The sequence below is a fragment of the Syngnathus scovelli genome, chromosome 2 (genome assembly GCF_024217435.2).
Source record: "Syngnathus scovelli strain Florida chromosome 2, RoL_Ssco_1.2, whole genome shotgun sequence".
NCBI lineage: Eukaryota > Metazoa > Chordata > Actinopteri > Syngnathiformes > Syngnathidae > Syngnathus > Syngnathus scovelli.
In genome coordinates, this window is record NC_090848.1 from 23,258,548 (window position 1) to 23,278,865 (window position 20,318).

Below are 20,318 nucleotides of genomic sequence, written 5' to 3' on the forward strand. Positions count from 1 at the left end.
ATTACAACTTGGCCTTATCTGTATCAGGCGACAAATATTTTTTTTCCTCCTCAGGTTATCGGGTAACCCTCCTTTTTATGATGAGACTGAAGAGGAAAACACTGATCTACATAATCGCATCATTTTCTGTCGAATTGTTGCTGGTGATTTTGAGTTTGATTCTCCATACTGGGATGACATCTCTCCTGCAGGTACATGCTTTCGCCACACGGTGGCAACAAATATCTTCATAGAGATTGGATGGAGATAGCTCGCTCAATTATTTAAAAGAGCATCAGATGCATTGCTATATGTTGATCTTGGTTGCATTGACTTCTTCAGCTAAGGAGCTCGTCTGTCGACTCATGGAAGTGGACCAGATGCTGAGAATCACGGCACAAGACGCACTTTGGCATGAATGGTATTAGTGTTCACAAAAGTGTGTTATTTAGACACAATATGGACTCACGTTTGAAGTGACGCTTTTGTCAGGATTGCAGGTAACGGCGCGTCAGAGAAGAACCTAAAGGATGGCGTCTGTGCCCAGTTTGAGAAGAACTTTGCAAAGGCCAAATGGCGGGTAGGAAGTCAAGCTCACTCGCCACCTCCTTACCAAAAGGAAAAAATATGATACTGTACAGATGCATTAATGAGTATAAAAGGAAGATTGGTGCTATCATTTGCAAAAGTAGTAGCCTACTATTTAAGTTAGTCATAGTGACAATTGAAAATAAACGGAATGCACTGATACCACTTATTTTCAGACAGATTAGCTATAAAAGTGCATTTGAGTACACGCTGGTATTCGATACTAACCTTATATCTTGCAGTTGTGATATATATATATATATATATATATATTTATTTATTTATTTTTAATTTATTTATTTATTTATTTATTTATTTATTTATTTAATTGGATATTGCTCAAAACACGCATTTTCTTAAACCTGGAATATGTTTCACTCAAATATACCACTTTTAATTCCTGAAAGTCAATGTTGCTATCAAGGAGAGAGCAGGTAAATATGAAGGTGGTATTGCTGACCTAGAAGCACAAGTAACAGCCATAAACTTCTTCTTTCTTTCCCCCTATAATTACCAGGAGTTGAAGGTATTGTAGATCATTATGATAGAGAATAGAAGGACAGAGCGTGGGTGGAACTGCACATTCACAGTCTGGCATGATTCTGTGAAAAAGCATCTCTCTGTGGCTGGAACTGTATTTGAATTGACTAATAAATAGTCCAAAAGAACCCGACATGGGAGAAAAAAAAGGCAGTCAGCCATGAGATGGGTTGATCATACCGTGACTGGTGAAGGTCTCCTCATGAGCTCTGTCCATGCACTTTCACTCTGCCTGTCCCAGAGGAGATCCACTGTTCCACTTTTCCTTTTTCACAATCAAATGTTCCAAGTGGCTGGCTCTGCTCCTTTCCTGCTCCTCATCTGCACTCAGTTTAGTTGTCCATATACTAAGATAATGATCAGTCCCAGGGATGTTGGCATGTTTACAGAGTTTTGTTAGTGTGGATAAGGAGAGGGTCAAAAGGAAAGGATTCGGTGGCTGTCAACCACTGTGTACCATTTAAATGTAATGATTCAATGTACAAGGCCCCCCTGTCATTCCTCGTATCAAAATCCATAATGCACCTCAATGTTAGGTTTGCGCTAATAAACTAGAAGCTGCTTTGTCATACAAATATCAATTATTTTTTGACTTCCAGATAAAGTGTTCCCTGGTTTGGAAACATCTTTTAAGATCTCAAATTTTCCCAAATTCCTTCAGTGTTTACTGTCAGGGGACCGGATAGATTTATCAAATGTATCAAGTAAGCAATAAGGAATATGGGAAGATGGAGTCTTGAGGCTGATTCATACCGGGGCGAATTGTGTGAATTCCGCCTGGAAGTAAATAGTTCACTTGAAGCGAATCACAGAGCGCTTAGTTTTATTGTGCCTCGATGAGCTTTGTCACATACATAAGATAGAAGCTTTTTTTTTTTTTTTCCAATATAATACCAATAAGTACAGCATCAAAGTTTAAATGTATTGTAGGGACAGACATGGGTTCATACTGTAAGTAAATAACTTTTTTTTATAATTCTATCTTTTTTATTCCCTGTCTTGCAGAAAGCGATCCGTGTCACCACATTTATGCAGCGACTAAAGAACTCCGAGTCAGTTATTGACAGTTCACCTGAGGTGCAGCGTGGGGAAGATGCAGGGGAAGTTAAAGAGGTGACCGAGTTAACAAGCGATAAGGAAGGTGGCAGGGTCACACAGCGCGGAGTGACCACAAGTGGCGTGCCATTAGAGGTCATGGTTGAAAACAGGTCACCTGACATGTATCAGGAAGTTGAAAAACAGCAGGCGGTAAAGGGGCATATTGAAGTTGGAGCATCTCCATCTTGCGATACCCTTGGCACAAAAGAAGTGCCAGACGGTCAAACCAAGCAAACCGCCGCTAATTTGGATGAAAACAAAAAATATAAAATAGCGCCTACTACCACCACAGAACACAGTAAGCTAGCAGAGAGCAATTTAGGCCCTCATCCTGACAGGAAACTAACATGCGCCTCACCTGATCCCAGCAACAATCGTAAGATGACCGCGACACTTCATGCCCCCCCAGCCTCCGCTAATATGACACACATGGATGGAAATGACAGCAGCTGGTGTCAGACACAACTGCCAGAGGCCATGGCGGAGAGTTCGGTGGGTGCGGCAGCCACTCCGGCGATTGCGGCGGGAGCTGGGGCAGATGTAGGTCCGGGTGTTCGGTTAAGGGCTGAAGCAAGTCCCATGTTGAGGAGGGAGACGGACGCCAAGAAAACAGACCGATATAGTGCAGAGTATAATATCGCCAGAGAAAGCCCTAGTGCAGGTCAGGGCTGCTACGCAATTGGCAGCTCTGCTAGCTTGGGCCGGCACGCCACACCCTACACTAGAGACATTGGCAGCATGGGGATGGCTGGGCCCTATGGGAGTCCATATTGCACCTTGTATCCGAGTGGAAGAAGCGTGGGGATGTACGGGACCGGGTTACATCACGGAGGAGTGGGCAGCGGTGCCAAAAGCGACTGGCAAATGGATAGTGTGATTGAGCAGATAGAGAAACAAATGGTGGCAGTGCTGGAGAAGATTGAAGGAGACATGCCTTCGTTGCTGGAGCAAATCAGCGACTGCCCCCCTGAAACACGACGCATTCGGAGCACACACGTCTCGCCTGCCACCTCCAGGGCACGCACCACACAACACTCCTCTTTGGAAACCTTGGCCACACCGCCGCCTCTTCCAACCTCTCCCAGGCCTGCGCTGCCATCCCTCCCTCGCCATACTATCCCTCCTCCTTCCTATCCTCCACCCTCACCACCGTCTCAAGCCTCAGTCCAGGCTGCAGAGGACCAAGAGTGTGGACAGAGTGGGACTGAATGTTCTGGGCATTCCTCCAGAGCTGGGATGGGCAGAGGGTTATAAAGTAGGTGAGAATGATCGATACAAAACAGGTCACAGATGCCATTTGAGTCTGAATTGGCGGGTGACCAGTCCTGAAGATGGATAGGTGGATGGAACTTATTCTCGCTTGTAGATCTTGATTTATCATAACTGTCACATAGAGACTACGTCCATCTTGTCCTTTGAAAGGTGTTATTCTATGGCCACAAGGAGATAACCTCTTGAAATATGTTTAGCACCAAGATCTTATAGTTCAGTAAAAGGGAATGACAAAAGCAAAATATTGTATGGAAGCTGTAAGGAGCATGATCTAAAAAAAATAAAAAATAAAATGCATTATATGCTCACTGCACATACTGGAAACAGGCCCTTTGAGTCGTTTGATGAAAATGGACAGCATGGGGAAAAAAGTAGAATGACAGAAATGACAAACTACAATTTGAATGATGTCCTGATAATTGTAAATACATTTACTGTAACTGGTTTCCCTTTTCTTGTTATGCTCTGTGTTGTAAACTTCCTCATGTCCAAACATCTTTTAACATCATTAATCAACTTCCATTCCCACTTTCATCCTCTTTAATGTAGCAATTCATTTGAGATGGAGGTCAAGGTTGCAGCTAAGTGGACTGATGAAACCTTATCACTGCAATGGAGATTTGTTCTGAATACCCTGCCTAAGTTATTCAACAATCTTAGAGATATTTTGAGAAGACAGAAGTCGACTTATTTTACTATCACAAGTGTAAAAGCGTTGTACATTTTATTCGTGCTTTATTTTTTGTGTGAAGGGGCTGTTACCTCCATGTTCTATGCTCTCCTCTGATCGAGAAGAATCCGCCATTCTGCCCCAGTGTAAAATATATTGTGTCTGTAAGCCTTTCAATAAAATAAAAGGAAATATAATCTATGTATATTTTATTTATTGGTGTTTGGATTAGGAGCCGATGAATAAATATATCAAAATATATAATGACTGAATGTGACTTAACTACCAACACCGTCACACAGGCCGTCGACGAGCCTACAAATCCCCAAAAGCATTGCGCGCATTTTGGACTAGACCATCCTTATAAGGGCACGGGTGCGAGAAAAATATACATAGCGGTAAAAAATGCAAATACGATGGAATAATCGACACGTATCCAACTTGATACATTCAAAATTATCCTTTTGACTGAATTTTGATGACTATCGAATTTCAATCTTTTTAATAAGTGATACAAAAGTATTTCATTGAAGCTTCTAAGGGTAAGATGGTTGCGTCTATAACGTGCACATGTTGCTGCTTTGCTTTGATTTCTACTGGAATAGTGAGGGGGGGGGGGGAATCGCTTGAGCAAGCAAGCGCCGGGCAGCCAGCAGTTCAGCGGAAAAACTCACGCAGAGCCCGCCACCGTGACACACTTTCCTCACCGCCATCAGCAGTGGCATTCATTTGTCACGCGGTTTGTTCGGACGTTTTCTTCTCTACAGGCCGATTTTTTTTTTCAATACTACAGACCAGGCGGAGTAATATCGGATGTGGTAAGTTGTGCACACTTGTTTAAGATTCTCTTCAATGCTAGCCTGAGCTACATGGCTACTGTTAGCAAGCTAACGAAGATAGCGGCACGATATGAGGAAAAGTCATTGGGTGGCTCGATGGCTCCAAGGCTAGCTAGGTGCACACACGCTAACAACTACGCAGTCGGTTTATTGGTTGAACGCTGCTCTCGTTCAGTTCTTCGTTCCAGCATGCTCACGATCAAATGTGTTCAATTAGCATCTGGATGTTCCCAGGAGTTATTTATTCTTTGGTATCTTCAATGTAGCTTGGCAAACACTTTGCTGGAGACATCAAGATGTGCTAAAAGTTAAGCATATGCTCATTGACATTTGCATCAAGATACATTGGCTAGAATCTGCTGGAACTATTTAATGGAAATGGTTTGGATTGCTAGGTAAACGTTGTATTAGCACATTACGTTAATCGAATCGCGATCAGCATTGCCGACTATAGATTCTAGAATGCCGAGCATCTTCTGGTGCTTGCCAAGTTATGCAGTCTGGGAGATGTGACATTTTATTGTTTGTTTGTTTGTTTGTTTTGCACGGCGAAGCCATGCACTGAAATTGTCAGTATGTTGTGGTGAAAAGACGAGAGACCCATGTCGACATGTGTACCCAAAAATGTGCGGCCCACACGTTCGTGAGCCTTTGTCATTCAGCAGGCAGGCACCCCCTCCCCCAATACTCTTCTTTAGATATGAACGCGTCTTACCCTGAACCTCTATTTGGCCGATGAGTCAGAAGGCTCAGCATCGATAAGACTCGTGTGTGGCTACACAATCACACACGTTTTGCCCTGTTTGGTTGAACTCGTTGCAAGTTTTTGTCCTCAGATTAAATATGCAGACTGTCTAGCAACACAGTGAAGGAAATTAGTCTTGTGCGTTTTATAAGTGTCCACGGTGAGGTGATCTGCTGATGTTTTTAAATGGCTCGGTCTCCTTTTATTTTGCTCGTTTCTAAATATAAAGCATTTAGGGGTACCTTGCTTGACCAGCAGATGCTGCAGTTGATTGCACTGTACAGTAAGTGCAAATTTCCATGCGCCCGTGTCATGAGGGGGCGGGGTGAGTGAGTGCGCGCAGCCAATGGCGCATCGGCGTGCGTGAGCAGCGTGGCCCAAGCCAACCTCTCCTGTGGAATATTTCGGGCAACGCGTCACGCCTCTACCGCCCCTTTCTCCCATCTGCCATTTTGGTTTTGTTCCCGTCTGCAGTCGTAAAGACAGCCAGCCGGCCAGCGAGCAAGCAGCAATTGCATAGGCGAGCTCTCGCATTGCAAGCACATAGTGACTCGACAGTATAGCGAAATCAGGGCTAGCTTTTTTTTTTTTTTTTTTTACCTATCCTTTTCCCTCTTCTTTCCGTCCGTCGCCATATTACCGACCGCTGACATCTGAACGTAACGGGAGGGCAGCGGGTTCGCATTGGAAAGGCCCCGGGAAGGATTATTGGTAAGAAAGAAGAAATCAATGGGGCGCAAGTGGAAGCGGCTAAGAGACGAGTTAGCGTAAACGGACGGTGTGTGGTCGCGCATGTTTGACTCCGTATTGTATCGTCTACCTTTTAACAATCATCCAAATCGGCTCGTCAAGATGTGATCGGAAGCTTCGGCAAAGATCCGCGCTTGCTGGTCATTTACTAGTTGTGATGCCTGCCAAGCTGACCGATCGAGGCCTATAGGCCTAGGCTGTCGCGCTAATGGCGTAGGGGTTTGCCGCTTAACTTCTTCATGTTGCCCCCGCGTTAGCTCGCCAAAAGACTTAACTGATTAGTGGCACGCAGTCGGTCGCCTCTCGCCGGCGTCCACGAAGTCCTGACGCGCTTTCTGGGGCGTTGTATTAAAGCCCTTCAAGTGGCTTCTTCGCTAGCTTTGATCGCGTCGCGCAAATGAGCCAGCGTCAGGGAGCGTGTAGTCGTAGACCTTCCGGGAACGCTTTCGTTTTTAGCCGACATTCACTGTTATGCTCAACCGAACGGTCAATTTTGTCCTGTACGCCAATTGGCAGCTGCTTTTCCGGATCGTTCGAGGGTTTCAGAAACTGCTGTACAAGGTAAACGGACACTGATGGCGGTCGCTACATGGCGGTGGATGATTCCGACACGCTGCGGCCTGTTTGTCACCTCACGTACTGGGGCGTTTTTTTCCCCACGTCAAACTGCACTAGTCCGTAGAGACGCGTCTATTCGATTTGTTTAAGGTTAGAAGGTTCGTTCTTATGGCTACACCTGCGAGTCATTGTCAAGTGCCAACGGCAAGTTTGGATGATTCAGCGTTTTTTTGGGCGGTACACACTCGAGCACCATAAACAAGGGAGACCTGTGCCTGCATGAAAGCGGCACACAATGAATGCTGCTGCTATTCATAGCTCTTCCAGGTTGGCTGTGTTGTCTACAGATTTGGTGTTGGCTTGAAGGCAGCTGCTCTCTCTGGTAGTTTGGTCTTGTCTCCAGAATGAACAGGATTCCATGCGATTTTGATTCACTCCATCATCTGTGACTTAGTTGCCAAGTTATTCCATGCGGTTTGTTCCAATTCAATTTTCGGTGTTCCGTAGATGTCCAACTCGCCGCTGTCCAAGAAACGTCGCTTGTCAGGAACAGAGACGAAGACGGGATCCCACTGCTCATCCTCAAACTCCGTCAGAACTGATCAGTCCCACACCCCTGCCAACGTAAGCACACTCACCTACCGGTGATAGCAAGTCAAAAATAATTTCAATGTGTTCACTAACTGATGTGCTACTGTCTGGGCAGGGCATGGCTAAGAATGGCAATGATGCTGAGATTGACGAAGGCCTGTACTCCAGACAACTGTAAGTACTTAAGACCTGTTTCATTATTCTCTGCACTTGATGTGACATTTGTCCAACCTATCCCTTTTTCAGTTACGTGTTGGGCCATGCTGCGATGAAGCGCATGCAAAACTCTAATGTCCTCATCTCCGGTATGCGAGGTCTTGGCGTGGAGATTGCCAAGAACGTCATTCTTGGGGGAGTTCGAAGTGTCACCGTGCACGACCAAGGTGTCGCAGAATGGAGAGACCTTTCTTCTCAGGTGAGCTGATGGGCATGGAGCGTTTTCTTACTTTTGAAATCAAACTGATTAAATTACCACACTTCAAGTTGAGGCTTGAGAATTTTGGTTGAATTGATATTGCCATTATTCAGTGTTCCAACGAGAAGAGACTGCGATATGGCATTTCAGATTTTTTTTTTTTTTTTTTTTTTTTAATGCTTGCATGTAGTTCTATATTCGAGAGGCCGATCTGGGGAAGAACAGAGCAGAAGTCAGTCAGCCCCGTCTGGCTGAACTCAATAACTACGTCCCCGTTGCGGCATATACGGGTGCGCTCACAGAAGACTTTCTGACCAAGTTTCAGGTAAAAGCTGTTTTTAAAAGAAAAGCGCAAAATGGAGGGTTATCGTACAGAAAAATAAGTGTAGATTTTTATTTATTTATTTTTTTCCCCCATAACAACCCAGGTTGTAGTACTGACCTGCTCCACGCTTGATGAGCAGCAGAAAGTGGGAGAGTTCTGCCACAGCAAAGGCATCAAGATCATTGTTGCGGACACTCGCGGCCTGTTTGGGTAAAATCACAAACATCCTCTGTTTAACTTTAATGTTGTGTCTGAAGCTATCTGACACAGCGATCCTTTTGCAGCCAGCTATTTTGTGACTTTGGTGAGGAGATGATTGTGTATGACACCAATGGAGAACAGCCACTGAGCGCCATGATTTCCATGATCACAAAGGTTTGTTCTTTTTTACTGCTTTGATTACCAAATGCTATTTTGTTTTCGGATTACTATCGGTGGTAATCTATGTTGACCAAAAACGACATTCCCTCCAGGACAATCCCGGTGTTGTGACTTGCTTGGATGAGGCCCGGCATGGTTTTGAAAGCGGAGACTTTGTAACCTTCTCAGAGGTTCAGGGAATGACTGAGTTAAACGGCTGCCAGCCAGTCGAAATCAAAGTTCTGGGTAGGTGCTAGTCGTGTTCCTACGACCAATGTTGCATGTTGGTCTTAAGACAAACATGACTTGATTGACATGGTCTATCTCTGTCCAGGTCCCTACACCTTCAGCATTTGTGACACAGCAGGATTTACTGATTATGTTCGGGGAGGAATTGTGAGCCAGGTCAAGATGCCCAAGAAATTTACTTTTGTAAGTTGAGTTGGTCATAAATGTACAAAAATGAAGTTTGACGTTTAAAAATGATTTGCCTCGGGTGGGGGGGGGGGGGGGGGGGGGTGGGATAAATTCACCTAGCAAATGAATAGTGGCCAACTGTGAGTTTCTGAGTAAAATAAAAATCCTGTATTGATCTTGGTGGTTGTAGAAATCCTTTTCCCCCTCCATGGCTGAGCCAACGTTCATAATGACAGACTTTGGCAAGTTTGAGCGTCCTGGCCAATTGCACGTGGGCTTTCAGGCCATCCACGCCTTCCACAAGAAAAACAACCGCCTGTCCGCACCATGGAACCAGGTAATCTTGTCACTAGGGCAATTTTTCAGTTGCAGCAATACAACCTACAGGGTACGCGACTAACTTTGCGGCTTTTCCTTTCAGGCTGATGCTGAAGAGATGTTGACGTTGGCCAAGGAGCTGAACGCTCAGTCTGGATCGGCTAAAGTGGAGCAGCTCGATGAGGCGCTCATCAAAAAGTTGAGCTACGTCTCTGCTGGCGACCTGGCTCCTGTCAACGCCTTCATTGGCGGTCTGGCTGCACAGGAAGTTATGAAGGTCACTTAGCTTGCTTTTGAACTATACAGGAAGTGCAAGTAAGTTGCGTTCTTCTCATCGATTTCTATGTGCTTTATGTTTCAGGCATGCACGGGAAAATTTATGCCTGTTATGCAGTGGTTGTACTTTGATGCATTGGAGTGCTTGGCAGAAGAGGAAGGAGTAGTACTGACAGAGGAAGAATGTGCTCCTGTAGGTGTTAATCAAATCCCTCACAAATATGAATCATGACCGTAGTGTAACACTCACTGACGTGTTTTATAAAAATGATTTGTTTCCCTAGAGGAATAGTCGCTACGATGGGCAGATTGCAGTATTTGGCACCAAGCTGCAGGATTTGCTTGCCAAGCAGCGCTACTTCCTGGTGAGTTTGTGACTCCGCCCACTGGCTTTAGTGGCCATCTGTGTCAAAAGCAGATTGAAATGGCAACTTTAGTGATTGCTAATGCAGCTATAAAAATATGTGCACTTCTCACTTCACATATAATTTTAACAATGTTCAATTGATTTGCAGTAGATACTTTTACATAGATTCTGAAATTCTCAGTCAAGTCACATTACTATTCTAAATGCTTTGTAGTTGTGCTGTTTGGTCTGACAAATTCTTTCTTACCTGACTTCCAGGTTGGAGCTGGTGCTATTGGATGTGAGCTCTTAAAAAACTTTGCCATGATTGGCCTGGCTGGTGGCGAGGGCGAAGTCATTGTGACAGATATGGACACCATTGAGAAGTCCAACCTCAACAGGCAGTTCCTCTTCAGACAATCAGATGTCACGGTAGGTGTCACCTTCTTTGTACGCTGTCAAGACTGCAAGCAATTGAGTTTCTCACATCTTTGTGCGGTCAACAGAAAATGAAAAGCGACACGGCTGCGGCGGCAGTTAAACAGATGAACCCGTCCATCAAGATCACGGGTCACCAGAACAGGGTGGGGCCCGACACAGAGAGAGTCTACGACGATGAGTTCTTTGAGAGCCTTGACGGCGTAGCCAACGCACTGGACAACGTCGATGCTCGTACGTCATCGTGCTTGTCTTGTCAGGCTTCTGCTCTGCCGAGCACTGTTTCATTTGAGTTTTTTTTTTGTTTTGTTTTTATTGCGCAGGCTTGTATATGGATCGTAGGTGCGTGTACTACCGTAAACCTTTACTGGAGTCCGGTACTCTGGGGACCAAAGGAAATGTCCAGGTCGTTATCCCCTTCCTTACGGAGTCTTATAGCTCAAGCCAGGATCCACCCGAGAAGTCCATTCCCATCTGTACCCTCAAGAATTTCCCAAATGCCATTGAGCACACACTGCAAGTGAGTAAACTTGTGCAATAGCTGCACTTGAGAGTAAATAAGGTTTGGGGAGTATTGATGTGTGTGCTCCACTTGTTCCTTGCAGTGGGCCCGTGATGAGTTTGAGGGGCTTTTCAAGCAGCCACCAGAGAACGCCATGCAGTATCTCTCGTAAGTCGACTTTCCCAGACATCACTCGTTACTTTATTTTTCCTCCTAGTCTACTGCTGCAAGCAGACTTTTCTGTTTCAAGCTTCTACAAAAGTGCTTGCTTGTATATTAACCGAATAAGGAGCCCTTTAAAATTACAAACACTTTCCACAGCAATAGACATACTCGTTTGAAAAATCCTCATCTCGCTTATTTTAGATGCGATTGCAATTGTGTTCTAATCAATGAGATGCAACTTTACCTGACAAATTGTCAATGCAGCAATCAGCACATAGTTCTTTTCAACAATGAAGATCAAATTACATCCATAAATAAGACTTGAGTATGATTTTGCTAATACTAATATTAGCATGATTTAAAATAAAACTGGGTTGTCTTGCAGTGATCCCAAGTTCATGGAGCGCACCCTGAAGCTTCCCGGAGGTCAGTCTGTCGAGTTGCTGGAGGCCGTTTACAAGAGTCTGGTGACAGACTGCCCCCGCAATTTTGCCGACTGCGTAGCCTGGGCACGCAACCACTGGCAGTGTCAATACAGCAACAACATCCGCCAGCTATTGCACAACTTTCCCCCAGATCAGGTATTCCATTTAAATGTATCTCAGGGGAACATTTTTTTTCCCCTTTCACCTTGTGTTGAATTTATATTCTACAAACTTAAAATTAATCAAAATACTGTCTGACTAGTGGGGTCACATAAAATGTCTAAAGAGAATTTGCTCCTTCACATCCATGTGATTTGCATTTCTGGCTTTCAGCTAACTAGCTCAGGCGCCCCCTTCTGGTCCGGTCCAAAGAGGTGTCCTCACCCCCTAGAATTCAGCACTAGCAACGTGAGTATGCATTATTCAGCCCCTCAGCTTACATTGTGCTCAAGCAACATGTCCTGTTCATAATACCTAGAGGTTTGTTTTGTGTGTCTCGTAGGATCTGCACATAGACTACGTGATGGCCGCAGCCAACTTGTTTGCCCAGACGTACGGTATAGAAAGCTGCAGAGATCGTGCAACTGTGGTCAAGCTCTCGGAAGAGGTCAAGGTGCCTACGTTCACGCCACGCTCGGGGGTGAAAATCCACGTCTCGGATCAGGAGCTGCAGAATAGCAATTCATCAGTTGGTAAGCAGGCGAGAGTCAAAATAAGAAGCCCAAATATTTTATTTTATTATTATTATTATTATTATTATTATTATTATTATATTTTTTTTTTTTTTTACTTTTTCTCAAAATAAAATGTCCTTTTGCTTTAACAGATGACTCCAGACTCGAGGAGCTGAAGGTCCTGCTGCCTGCCCCCGAGTCTTCTCAGTTCAAACTCTGCGCCATCGACTTTGAAAAGGTAAGAGTTCTGCCATCCTTTTTCTCCAGTTGACTTTCTGTTGGTCTTTCAAGATAATAATTTGTACCTCTTTATCCATAGGATGATGACACGAACTTCCACATGGACTTTATAGTCGCAGCCTCCAACCTGAGAGCTGAGAATTATGACATCCCCCCAACCGACAGACACAATGTGGGTACTTGCGTCTTTGGAATCATCATACATCTATGTATTTCTTGACCTGCGAATGTTATGAGTGATCTCTGAATGTACTGTCGTCCTTATTCCTCCCCGTCATCCAGAGCAAACTTATAGCTGGCAAGATCATCCCCGCCATTGCCACAACCACAGCTGCTGTGGTGGGACTGGTGTGTCTTGAGCTCATCAAGATTGTCCAAGGGCATAAAAAGTTGGAGTCATTTAAGAACGGGTTCATGAATCTGTCGCTCCCGTTCTTTGGCTTCTCTGACCCTATCGCCGCTCCCAGACATAAGGTAGGATCTCGCCATGTGTTTTTACTTCTCACATGCACATTGAAAACTCCAACTGTTGATTAGCTCCCTTGATGATCCAGCCATGCTAATACTGATGCATCAGGCAGGTGAAATTCACCTGTGTGGTTGCAAGTGCGTTCAACTGAACTTCTCACGCTGATGGTTTCAGTGTGTGCTGAGGAGACAACTTGCCCACTTACTAACGGCTGCGAGGCCCAACCTGATGACTCACTTATCCCTATTTTTCCCTTTTTCCTTTACAGTACTATGAAATTGAGTGGACGTTATGGGATCGTTTTGAGGTGACGGGTTTGCAACCCGGTGGAGAGGAGATGACACTGCGGCAGTTTCTGGACTACTTCAAAGTATGCTTTCAGCTACTTAAAGAAACCCTCTTGGTTTTTCCACATCCTCTGCTGTACTAAAATAAACGTTTTTTTTTTTTTTTTTTTTTTTTTTTTTTTTTAAGAATGAGCATAAGTTGGAGATCACCATGCTTTCTCAGGGAGTGTCCATGCTCTACTCATTCTTCATGCCTGCTGCCAAACTCAGAGAGAGACTTGATCTGCCGTGAGTACAACCTCTCATATCAGGCAGAGAAGAGTTGGGTATATATTGTGGTTCAGTGCATAGTGGATTTTTATTTACTGTACATAAGTGACTGCCCTGCATGTGTGCTAACAGTAAACATGGTTAGCTAATTGACTGTAGCCTAGCATCGATTCACTAGTAAGAATAAGTGACTCTTATCCTTTTCTCGGTAAAGTCCTAGAATGTTACTTTCTTCTGTATCCCGTAGGATGACTGAGATTGTGACCAAGGTGTCGAAGAAGAAGTTAGGCAAGCACGTCAAAGCACTGGTGTTCGAGTTGTGCTGCAACGACGTGTCGGACGAAGACGTGGAAGTGCCCTACGTCAGATACACTATTCGCTGAGCTCCACATTGGAACCACCTGAGGGAGGATGGGGGTTACTGGAGGGAGGAGGCGTTTGTTATGAGGGGTTGAGGTCATTTTGCGGGCGGGGGACAAGGGTGGTTCAGGTCTTCTACATAGGACAAATTGAGCTTTTTTTTTTTTTTTTTTTTTTTTTTTCCGTTTCCAAGGCCTGCGGTTTGTTTGAACCTGTGCCTCTGTGTTCATAGCCCCATTGAGCTGACTCGCTGGTAGCGCGCATGAGGGATCCCACCTTGTGCTCAGTGCTTTGAGACACGGCGGTCGCATGGGGGCAGGAAATCTGTACATATGCCGGCCGGCCTGATACTTTGCAAAGCCTCAGGGCTCAGTCGCAGCCTGAGTGACGTTACTTCGAACTCCATTACATGTCACATGACTGTTTCCTTTTTTCATGTCGCATAGAAGTACCCCAACGACTAACCCCCATAAATGAATAAATAAATGATAAATTTGTTCCATTTGACTACCACCACTTCCCTTAATTCTACAATGATGCCTAATTTTGGATTGTGGGATGGCTAAAAGATTGCGCTACAATTGCCTCCGAGCACACAAAGGTGACCCCTGCCTTCCCCGTCAAGTTGAATTGATAGCCGGGGGGGGCAACAGTTAGCACTCATTGCAGTGTGTTGAGTACTCTTGCACATTGATTCAATTCTTTTTGTTTCATGTCCTGGTTTTGGTTATTTTATTTTTCTGGGCTAATTAGGGCTCACACAACTTATAGATGATAACCGTTTCTCTCTACCGTGTAAACTCTTAATGACATTACAGTGTAAAAGCAAGGTCATGTATCTTGAAATGGGAGCACTTAGCTTGATAGTGAATAAATGTCAAATCATCATTTGTGAGTTTGTTTCTTTCCAAGAGCACTACTCCATTTTGTAATAACTAGCACTAAATCAAGCCTTTACAAAATGTGCTCTCACTTCCTCTTCACAAAGTATTGCAGCTTGTGTTCACTCATCCGTTTGTCAGCTGCAAGTAATGTGTGTCAGATTCAAGTAGGTAAGGAGTTAGCCTCCTTACGCATACATTTAGCTACAACCTCAAAAGGATGTGGTTAAGTGCGATAACGAAGCAAGCGAGGTGGAAGGAGTTTACACTGCTGCTGAGCACCGCAATTTTGTGCTGCTACTAGAACGAGTTGGCTTGTTTTTTTGTTTTTTTTGCATTTATTTTTTGGGAATGTAATGGATTTGTGACAAGGATTTAATGACAGACGGTGGCAGTGGAGAAGAGCTGTGAGATGAGTACATCCTGGTATGACTTTCATGCTTGTGTCCAAAACTGTTAGTTTGGTATAAAAAAAAAAAATCAGCTGAATTAACCAACTGTGAAACTTTGTCTTTTTTGTCCATTCACTATTGGGATGTGCACTTGTTTTGTATGAAAATTAATTGGAACAAATTTTTTTAGGTCACACAGAACAGGTGAAATGCAGTCTACAACCACCTGTGACCATGCGAGAGTAAGTGTCAAAGTATCATATTTAAATATAAATATCAAACTGACACGTCTCATTTTAGAAAAAGAGAAAACAAGATTCGACCCCTGAACCGGTGATTCGAATCCCAGAAGTGAGTTGTCTCCACCTCCTACCTCTTTAATTCCTTATCATGGTGATTGTGCGCTAACACTTTCCCATGTCTTTATTTTGCAAATCATCTGTCTATCATTGCCAACAACAACTACCTCTAATTTCTGCATTTGCAAGAGAAGCAAGCCGTCCTCTTGTCTTATACTACACAGGCACACTTGCAACACTCTTCCTCTTTGAAAGAGCCACACAGGAAATGAGAAGACCACGCCAAGCAGCATCTCTTGTTCCACTTTCCTACGCTCTCATGACTATACGGAATTTGCCTTTTTTTTTTCATGTTTACTGTAGATGTAAAATGACTACGCACACCAAATACAAGGTTTTTGTAATCTAAGAAAATAAGATCAAGGTAAATGATTTAAACACTTCTTCTGCCATTCATGACCTTTAACGTGTAGAACTCAAATCAGTTTTTGAAAAAAGAGAGGAAGTAAAAATAAATATTTTACATGTTTGCTTATCTGCTTATAACTTGAAATAACAAAGAGTAGAATTGTGAATGTACCAGCCATACCTTTTGGTATTATGACACAAAAGTTCAACCTTGTGTTCTTTGACCTTTGATACATTTGCTGGCATGGGAGAATTATGAACTCAGTGTTTGTGCAAAATATTCAGGATTCTGCTTGGAAAAAAATGTCAGGAAAGCCTACTTAAACATCTGAAATTTAAATGGTAGCAGGTGTGTGCTGAGATGAATTTGAATTGTCATTTAAGTGCATGTGTACACTTATGCAAACACATCAGTTATGTTTACATCCCCTCTTGTTTACATTAAAATTCTTTAATGTATTGAGTTGCATCGGTTTTAGGTTACAATGGCGGGAAAAACAAGATTTTGAAACATTTTATCTAGAGGGCTCTTTTTATCACAAAACCAGGCATTTGAGCTTGGGTTGTGTAGACTTTTGATATGTCTCCTCTTTTGCTAGGACGAGGAGGAGGAGGTGGAGCAAGAGGAGTTTGAAATGTTGCCTGAGCACATAAATGACTCAGAGGTAAATTTTCCATGTTGGTAAAAGTTGAACGACGGAGCCACCCTGATGAAGCGCTGCTTTGTCACACATCAAACGTGGACTCTTGTTTTTTTCCCTTGCAGGAGCCGAGCAACAAACGGGTCAAACCAGTGGTCAAGTCAAACAGCTTAACGGGGGTCATCTCCCCAGCCAAAACCCCTGCTCTCAAACGAATCGGACAGTCCATTTCGGTAACAGTGCTGAACGCGCTCAGTGTACTGGTCCAGTAGAATAAATCCACTTCTTCCCCTTGTTCTCGCAGCGCTCCATAAGTTTTCGTACAGAAGCGCGGCCTTTGCCCACGCTGCCCCTGCGCTCTCGCACCAAGGGCTTGTCTTTTCCACGGAGGCGCAACAGTCAGTGTTGGAGCGACACGGTGGAAAGTCATAACCTCACTGGCAAGGAGATCAAACGACAAGAGGTGAGTGAGAAGATGAGAGAGCTCAGCGGGTCTAAACAGAGCTGAACGTACGTGTTGTGTTAATTAATGGCTCTGTGAAGGATTGCGAAAGAGGATGTGAGCTCGAGCAGCAAGCTCAACTTCCTTTATTAAACGGTCAGCTGCGAGGGCTCACGCATGTTTTGCAAGTTGTGTGTGATGTGTGTCCTCGCCTCCTGTGCAGGTGATCTATGAACTGACTGAGGGGGAGCGACAACTCATTGAGGACCTCAGTCTAGTGAAGAAGGTACACAACCACAATACACTCTCTAATACTGTTTATAATCATCCATCCATCCATCCATCCATCCATTTTCTGAACCGCTTAGTCCCCACGGGAGTTGCGGGTGTGCTGGAGCATATCCCAGCCGCCAATGGGCAGTGGGTGGGGGACACCCTGAACCGGTTGCCAGCCAATCGCAGGGCACACAGAGACAAACAACCATTTGCACTCGCACTCACACCTAGGGACAATTTGGAGTGCTCAATCGACCTACCAAGCATGTTTTTGGGATGTGTGAGGAAAACGGAGTGGCCGGAGAAAACCCACGTGGGCCTGGGGAGAACATGCAAACTCCACACAGGGAGGGCCGAGGTGGAATCGAACCTGCACCCTCCTAACTGTGAGGCGGACGTGCTACCCAGTGTACCACCAAGTTTATAATACCATTAATAATAATAACAACAAAAACATAATAAAAATTGCTTAGTTCTCCATTATAGGCCCATTAAGAAGGAATGTCAGTATTATACACTATGTTTGTAGGATTTATATTTATGCTTGTCGTGCATTTTTCCTCTCTGTCTTAAATACTTTAACTTTAACTTAAATAGGATTTATTAGAAAGGAAGTCATTTGTTCACAATTATCTGTTGTGTTAATTGAGATCTAAAGTGTTAAAAGCACCGGTTATTCTGTGCTTGCCACCAGGTGTACTACGAGCCCATGCTGAAATTGGACATCATGACCGAGAGTGAACTCAAGCAGATTTTTGGCACTCTGGACTCTCTCATTCCTCTCCATGAAGGTGAACATCCCTCTCACAATAAATGGGTGCCTGCCTGTACGTTTAACATTCCTGCTTTGCAGATCAGAGGGGGTATTCATTTCTGCTATGTTGAAATGCACTGCCTATCACTGAGAGGTAGTTTTAATATCCTACAAGTAACACTTTTGCTCCAAGATCTTCTGAGCCGTCTGGAGCGTTTGAGAGGGTCGAAGAAAACCGTGGGCGAAGTGGCTCCCACTCTAATGAATTGGGTCGGTATATTTTCTACAATCCCTCCCATGTGTTCTTCACATGTAGCCTCTCAAAGCCACGAGCACGGCTCTGCTCCTGAATTTCCGGCCACTTCTCTTTGCACTGAGCAGTTTCCTTGCCTGGAGGCCTATGTGACATACTGCTGCAACCAGGTGGAAGCCAAAGCCCTGCTGGACCAAAAGAAGCACGAGAAGCAGGTGGAACACTTCTTGCGTCTGTGCCAGGAGTCGTCGTTTAGCAGGAAACTGGACCTTTGGAACTTCCTGGATCTCCCTCGAAGCCGTCTGGTGAAATACCCTCTTTTGCTGAAAGAGATTCAGAAGTGCACACCTGCCGAGCACCCCGATGAGTTCACATTGCCTGATGCAGTGAGTCAACATAAAGACATGATACAACATGTATGACATTGCATGGTTGTTTTCTGGATGGTGTGGATAGTTTTTTGTGTAAATAGAAACTAGCAAGTTGTTGTAGAATATTTTCAGTTAATGTTAAAAAAAAAGTTAACTGATGGGATATAGGGATTTCCTAGGGAAGTTTTAGACACTTGCAGATGTTCATAATAATAATATAACACATATAATAATAGCACACAGGATTGAAAAATAGCCACAAAAATAACATATATCATATATAACATCATATACACAAATGTAACATATTAGAGAGCCATTGTGAGAGTTCCCAAGAAGTAGCCCAGTTTCTTTGGTTCCTGTTATGAAATAATATTTTTTTCTTCATTTGTGCTTGTAGTTGGAAATGATCCAGAGCATTGTGGCGGAGGTGAACAAAAAGACGGGGGAGGCCGAGTGCAAATTCTATCGGCGGGGACTCACCTACCTTGAAGACTGCCAGCGGCTTCTAGAGATCCAACAGTCACGTTTCCTCTATTGCCATGGCGAGCTCAAGAACAATAAGGGCCAGGTAACATCTTGTTTGCTTCTTCTTCAACTCCTTGAAGGAGGAGTGACACAAATGCAGCTGGATTGTGCTTCAGTAGATTTTCTTTTGCATTAGTATATTGAAAAAAAACGAGTGTTATAAAACTTTTGACAATATTGTACACACAACCCTGTTGACAAAGGAGATTATGGAAATATCAACTGGGTTGTTTGTGTTGTGTTGTTGTGTTGTGTATGTATCAGCGGCTGCATGTATTCTTGTTTGAGTTGGCTCTGGTGCTAACCAGACCGGGAGAGGACCGGGAAGGAGGTCATGTCTTCCAAGTCTACAGACAACCTCTTCCCAATGCCTCCTTAAACCTGGAGGTAATCCCAGATGGGGAAACGTGTGGAGGAGGTTCCTTCAGAGGAGCCTTCACGGGGGGCAACGACAAAGGTAAGGCATGGCAATGATCGAGTTGGCCAGTGAATTACTCATCAGTAAACGGTATTTTTCTGACCTAATGTTTGAAGCAACATAATCAATCCGATGCCCGCCGCACGTCCCTTATGTAAATCCATATCTTTTTCTAACATGTTTTAATTTGACTATCTTTCTCCTCCTCTGTCCTCCTAGTGAAAAACTGTTTTCGTGTGAGCAGCAGGGGAAGCTCTAAGGCCAACTCCTACAGCCTACAGGCCAACGACTCCTTCAGTAAGCAACAGTGGGTCACGTGCCTCCGCCAGGCTATGGTCCAGTCTCGAGACAGGAGGGCCCAGTCGGTGGTGCTGCCTCCCCACTCTGACCCCACTCTGTGTCACATCGCTGATCTCAGCCTGAGTTGTGACACCGACATGGCCGATGTCACCGGACGTTGAATGACACCGGCGGCCGTTGCACGGTCTCTTGGGTACTCAGTTGGGCTTATTGTTCTCTTTTGGGAAAACCCCACTAAAAGGGTTTATTTTGTACAGTTTTGGAAGTTATGTTACTGAATGAACATTTATCATGTGTGAATCTTTGTGATAATAAACAGGCACTTAAAAGTTTGTCAAAGATAGAAATGTGGTGTCCAAGTATAGCCAACAGCACGGACCGAGAAAAGATTAGTTGATTATCCTCTCTCTCGCGCTCTCTCTCGCTCTCTCTCGCTCG

At 44.3% G+C, this 20,318-nt stretch overlaps 3 protein-coding genes and 1 non-coding gene across 9 annotated transcripts in view; all 4 read left to right on the forward strand.

Annotated features, from left to right (window-relative positions):
• camkvl (CaM kinase-like vesicle-associated, like) overlaps positions 1-4,348 on the forward strand; it is a 42,196-nt gene extending 37,848 nt beyond the window's left edge. For both annotated transcript variants that reach the window (XM_049754645.2, XM_049754646.1), the window contains exons 8-11: positions 55-191; positions 322-400; positions 472-559; positions 2,113-4,348. In XM_049754645.2, coding sequence (XP_049610602.1) covers positions 55-191; positions 322-400; positions 472-559; positions 2,113-3,459 — 1,651 coding nt within the window. In that variant the 3' untranslated portion in view covers positions 3,460-4,348. The remainder of the gene's footprint in view (positions 1-54; positions 192-321; positions 401-471; positions 560-2,112) is intronic.
• A 463-nt stretch (positions 4,349-4,811) lies between these two features.
• Positions 4,812-14,805, forward strand: uba1 (ubiquitin-like modifier activating enzyme 1). Of its 3 annotated transcripts, none has more exons than XM_049754585.2 (26): positions 4,812-4,965; positions 7,547-7,663; positions 7,746-7,804; positions 7,877-8,045; positions 8,236-8,370; positions 8,474-8,580; positions 8,655-8,745; positions 8,844-8,976; positions 9,065-9,162; positions 9,338-9,484; positions 9,569-9,742; positions 9,827-9,934; positions 10,026-10,106; positions 10,367-10,519; positions 10,594-10,759; positions 10,849-11,045; positions 11,131-11,195; positions 11,578-11,773; positions 11,951-12,025; positions 12,120-12,309; positions 12,444-12,529; positions 12,611-12,703; positions 12,814-13,005; positions 13,269-13,370; positions 13,475-13,575; positions 13,805-14,805. In XM_049754585.2, exons 2-26 carry the CDS (start codon positions 7,547-7,549, stop codon positions 13,938-13,940), a joined length of 3,171 nt encoding a protein of 1,056 aa, XP_049610542.1. In that variant the 5' UTR covers positions 4,812-4,965; the 3' UTR covers positions 13,941-14,805. The 3 variants fall into 3 exon arrangements, with proteins under 3 accessions (XP_049610542.1, XP_049610541.1, XP_049610540.1); XM_049754584.2 differs by lacking the exon at positions 4,812-4,965 and adding an exon at positions 6,219-6,442; XM_049754583.2 differs by lacking the exon at positions 4,812-4,965 and adding an exon at positions 6,904-7,042.
• On the forward strand, positions 13,069-13,189 carry LOC125989526 (small nucleolar RNA U6-53/MBII-28). The gene has a single exon (XR_007488703.1). It is a non-coding gene; the product is annotated as a small nucleolar RNA U6-53/MBII-28 (small nucleolar RNA).
• Positions 14,806-14,957: 152 nt separating the features above from the next.
• arhgef3l (Rho guanine nucleotide exchange factor (GEF) 3, like) lies at positions 14,958-20,212 on the forward strand. Of its 3 annotated transcripts, none has more exons than XM_049754702.2 (13): positions 14,958-15,224; positions 15,381-15,432; positions 15,491-15,541; positions 16,497-16,562; positions 16,664-16,771; positions 16,843-17,001; positions 17,204-17,266; positions 17,951-18,047; positions 18,204-18,280; positions 18,392-18,649; positions 19,035-19,205; positions 19,427-19,619; positions 19,800-20,212. In XM_049754702.2, the coding sequence occupies exons 1-13, from the start codon at positions 15,211-15,213 to the stop codon at positions 20,039-20,041; spliced, it is 1,551 nt and encodes a 516-aa protein (XP_049610659.1). In that variant the 5' UTR covers positions 14,958-15,210; the 3' UTR covers positions 20,042-20,212. The 3 variants fall into 3 exon arrangements, with proteins under 3 accessions (XP_049610659.1, XP_068509531.1, XP_049610660.1); XM_068653430.1 differs by lacking the exon at positions 14,958-15,224 and adding an exon at positions 15,853-15,913; XM_049754703.1 differs by lacking the exons at positions 14,958-15,224; positions 15,381-15,432; positions 15,491-15,541 and adding an exon at positions 15,548-15,913.
• Positions 20,213-20,318: the final 106 nt, after the last annotated feature.

Coding starts and splice junctions, on each gene's coding strand:
- arhgef3l (XM_049754702.2), top strand. Junction 18,048..18,203: donor TCTCATTCCTCTCCATGAAG/GTGAACATCCCT, acceptor TTTTGCTCCAAG/ATCTTCTGAGCCGTCTGGAG. Junction 18,281..18,391: donor CTCCCACTCTAATGAATTGG/GTCGGTATATTT, acceptor TGCACTGAGCAG/TTTCCTTGCCTGGAGGCCTA.
- uba1 (XM_049754583.2), top strand. CDS start 6,953: ATGCTCAACCGAACGGTCAATTTTGTCCTGTACGCCAATTGGCAGCTG. Junction 7,664..7,745: donor AGTCCCACACCCCTGCCAAC/GTAAGCACACTC, acceptor CTGTCTGGGCAG/GGCATGGCTAAGAATGGCAA. Junction 13,006..13,268: donor TCGCCGCTCCCAGACATAAG/GTAGGATCTCGC, acceptor TTTCCTTTACAG/TACTATGAAATTGAGTGGAC.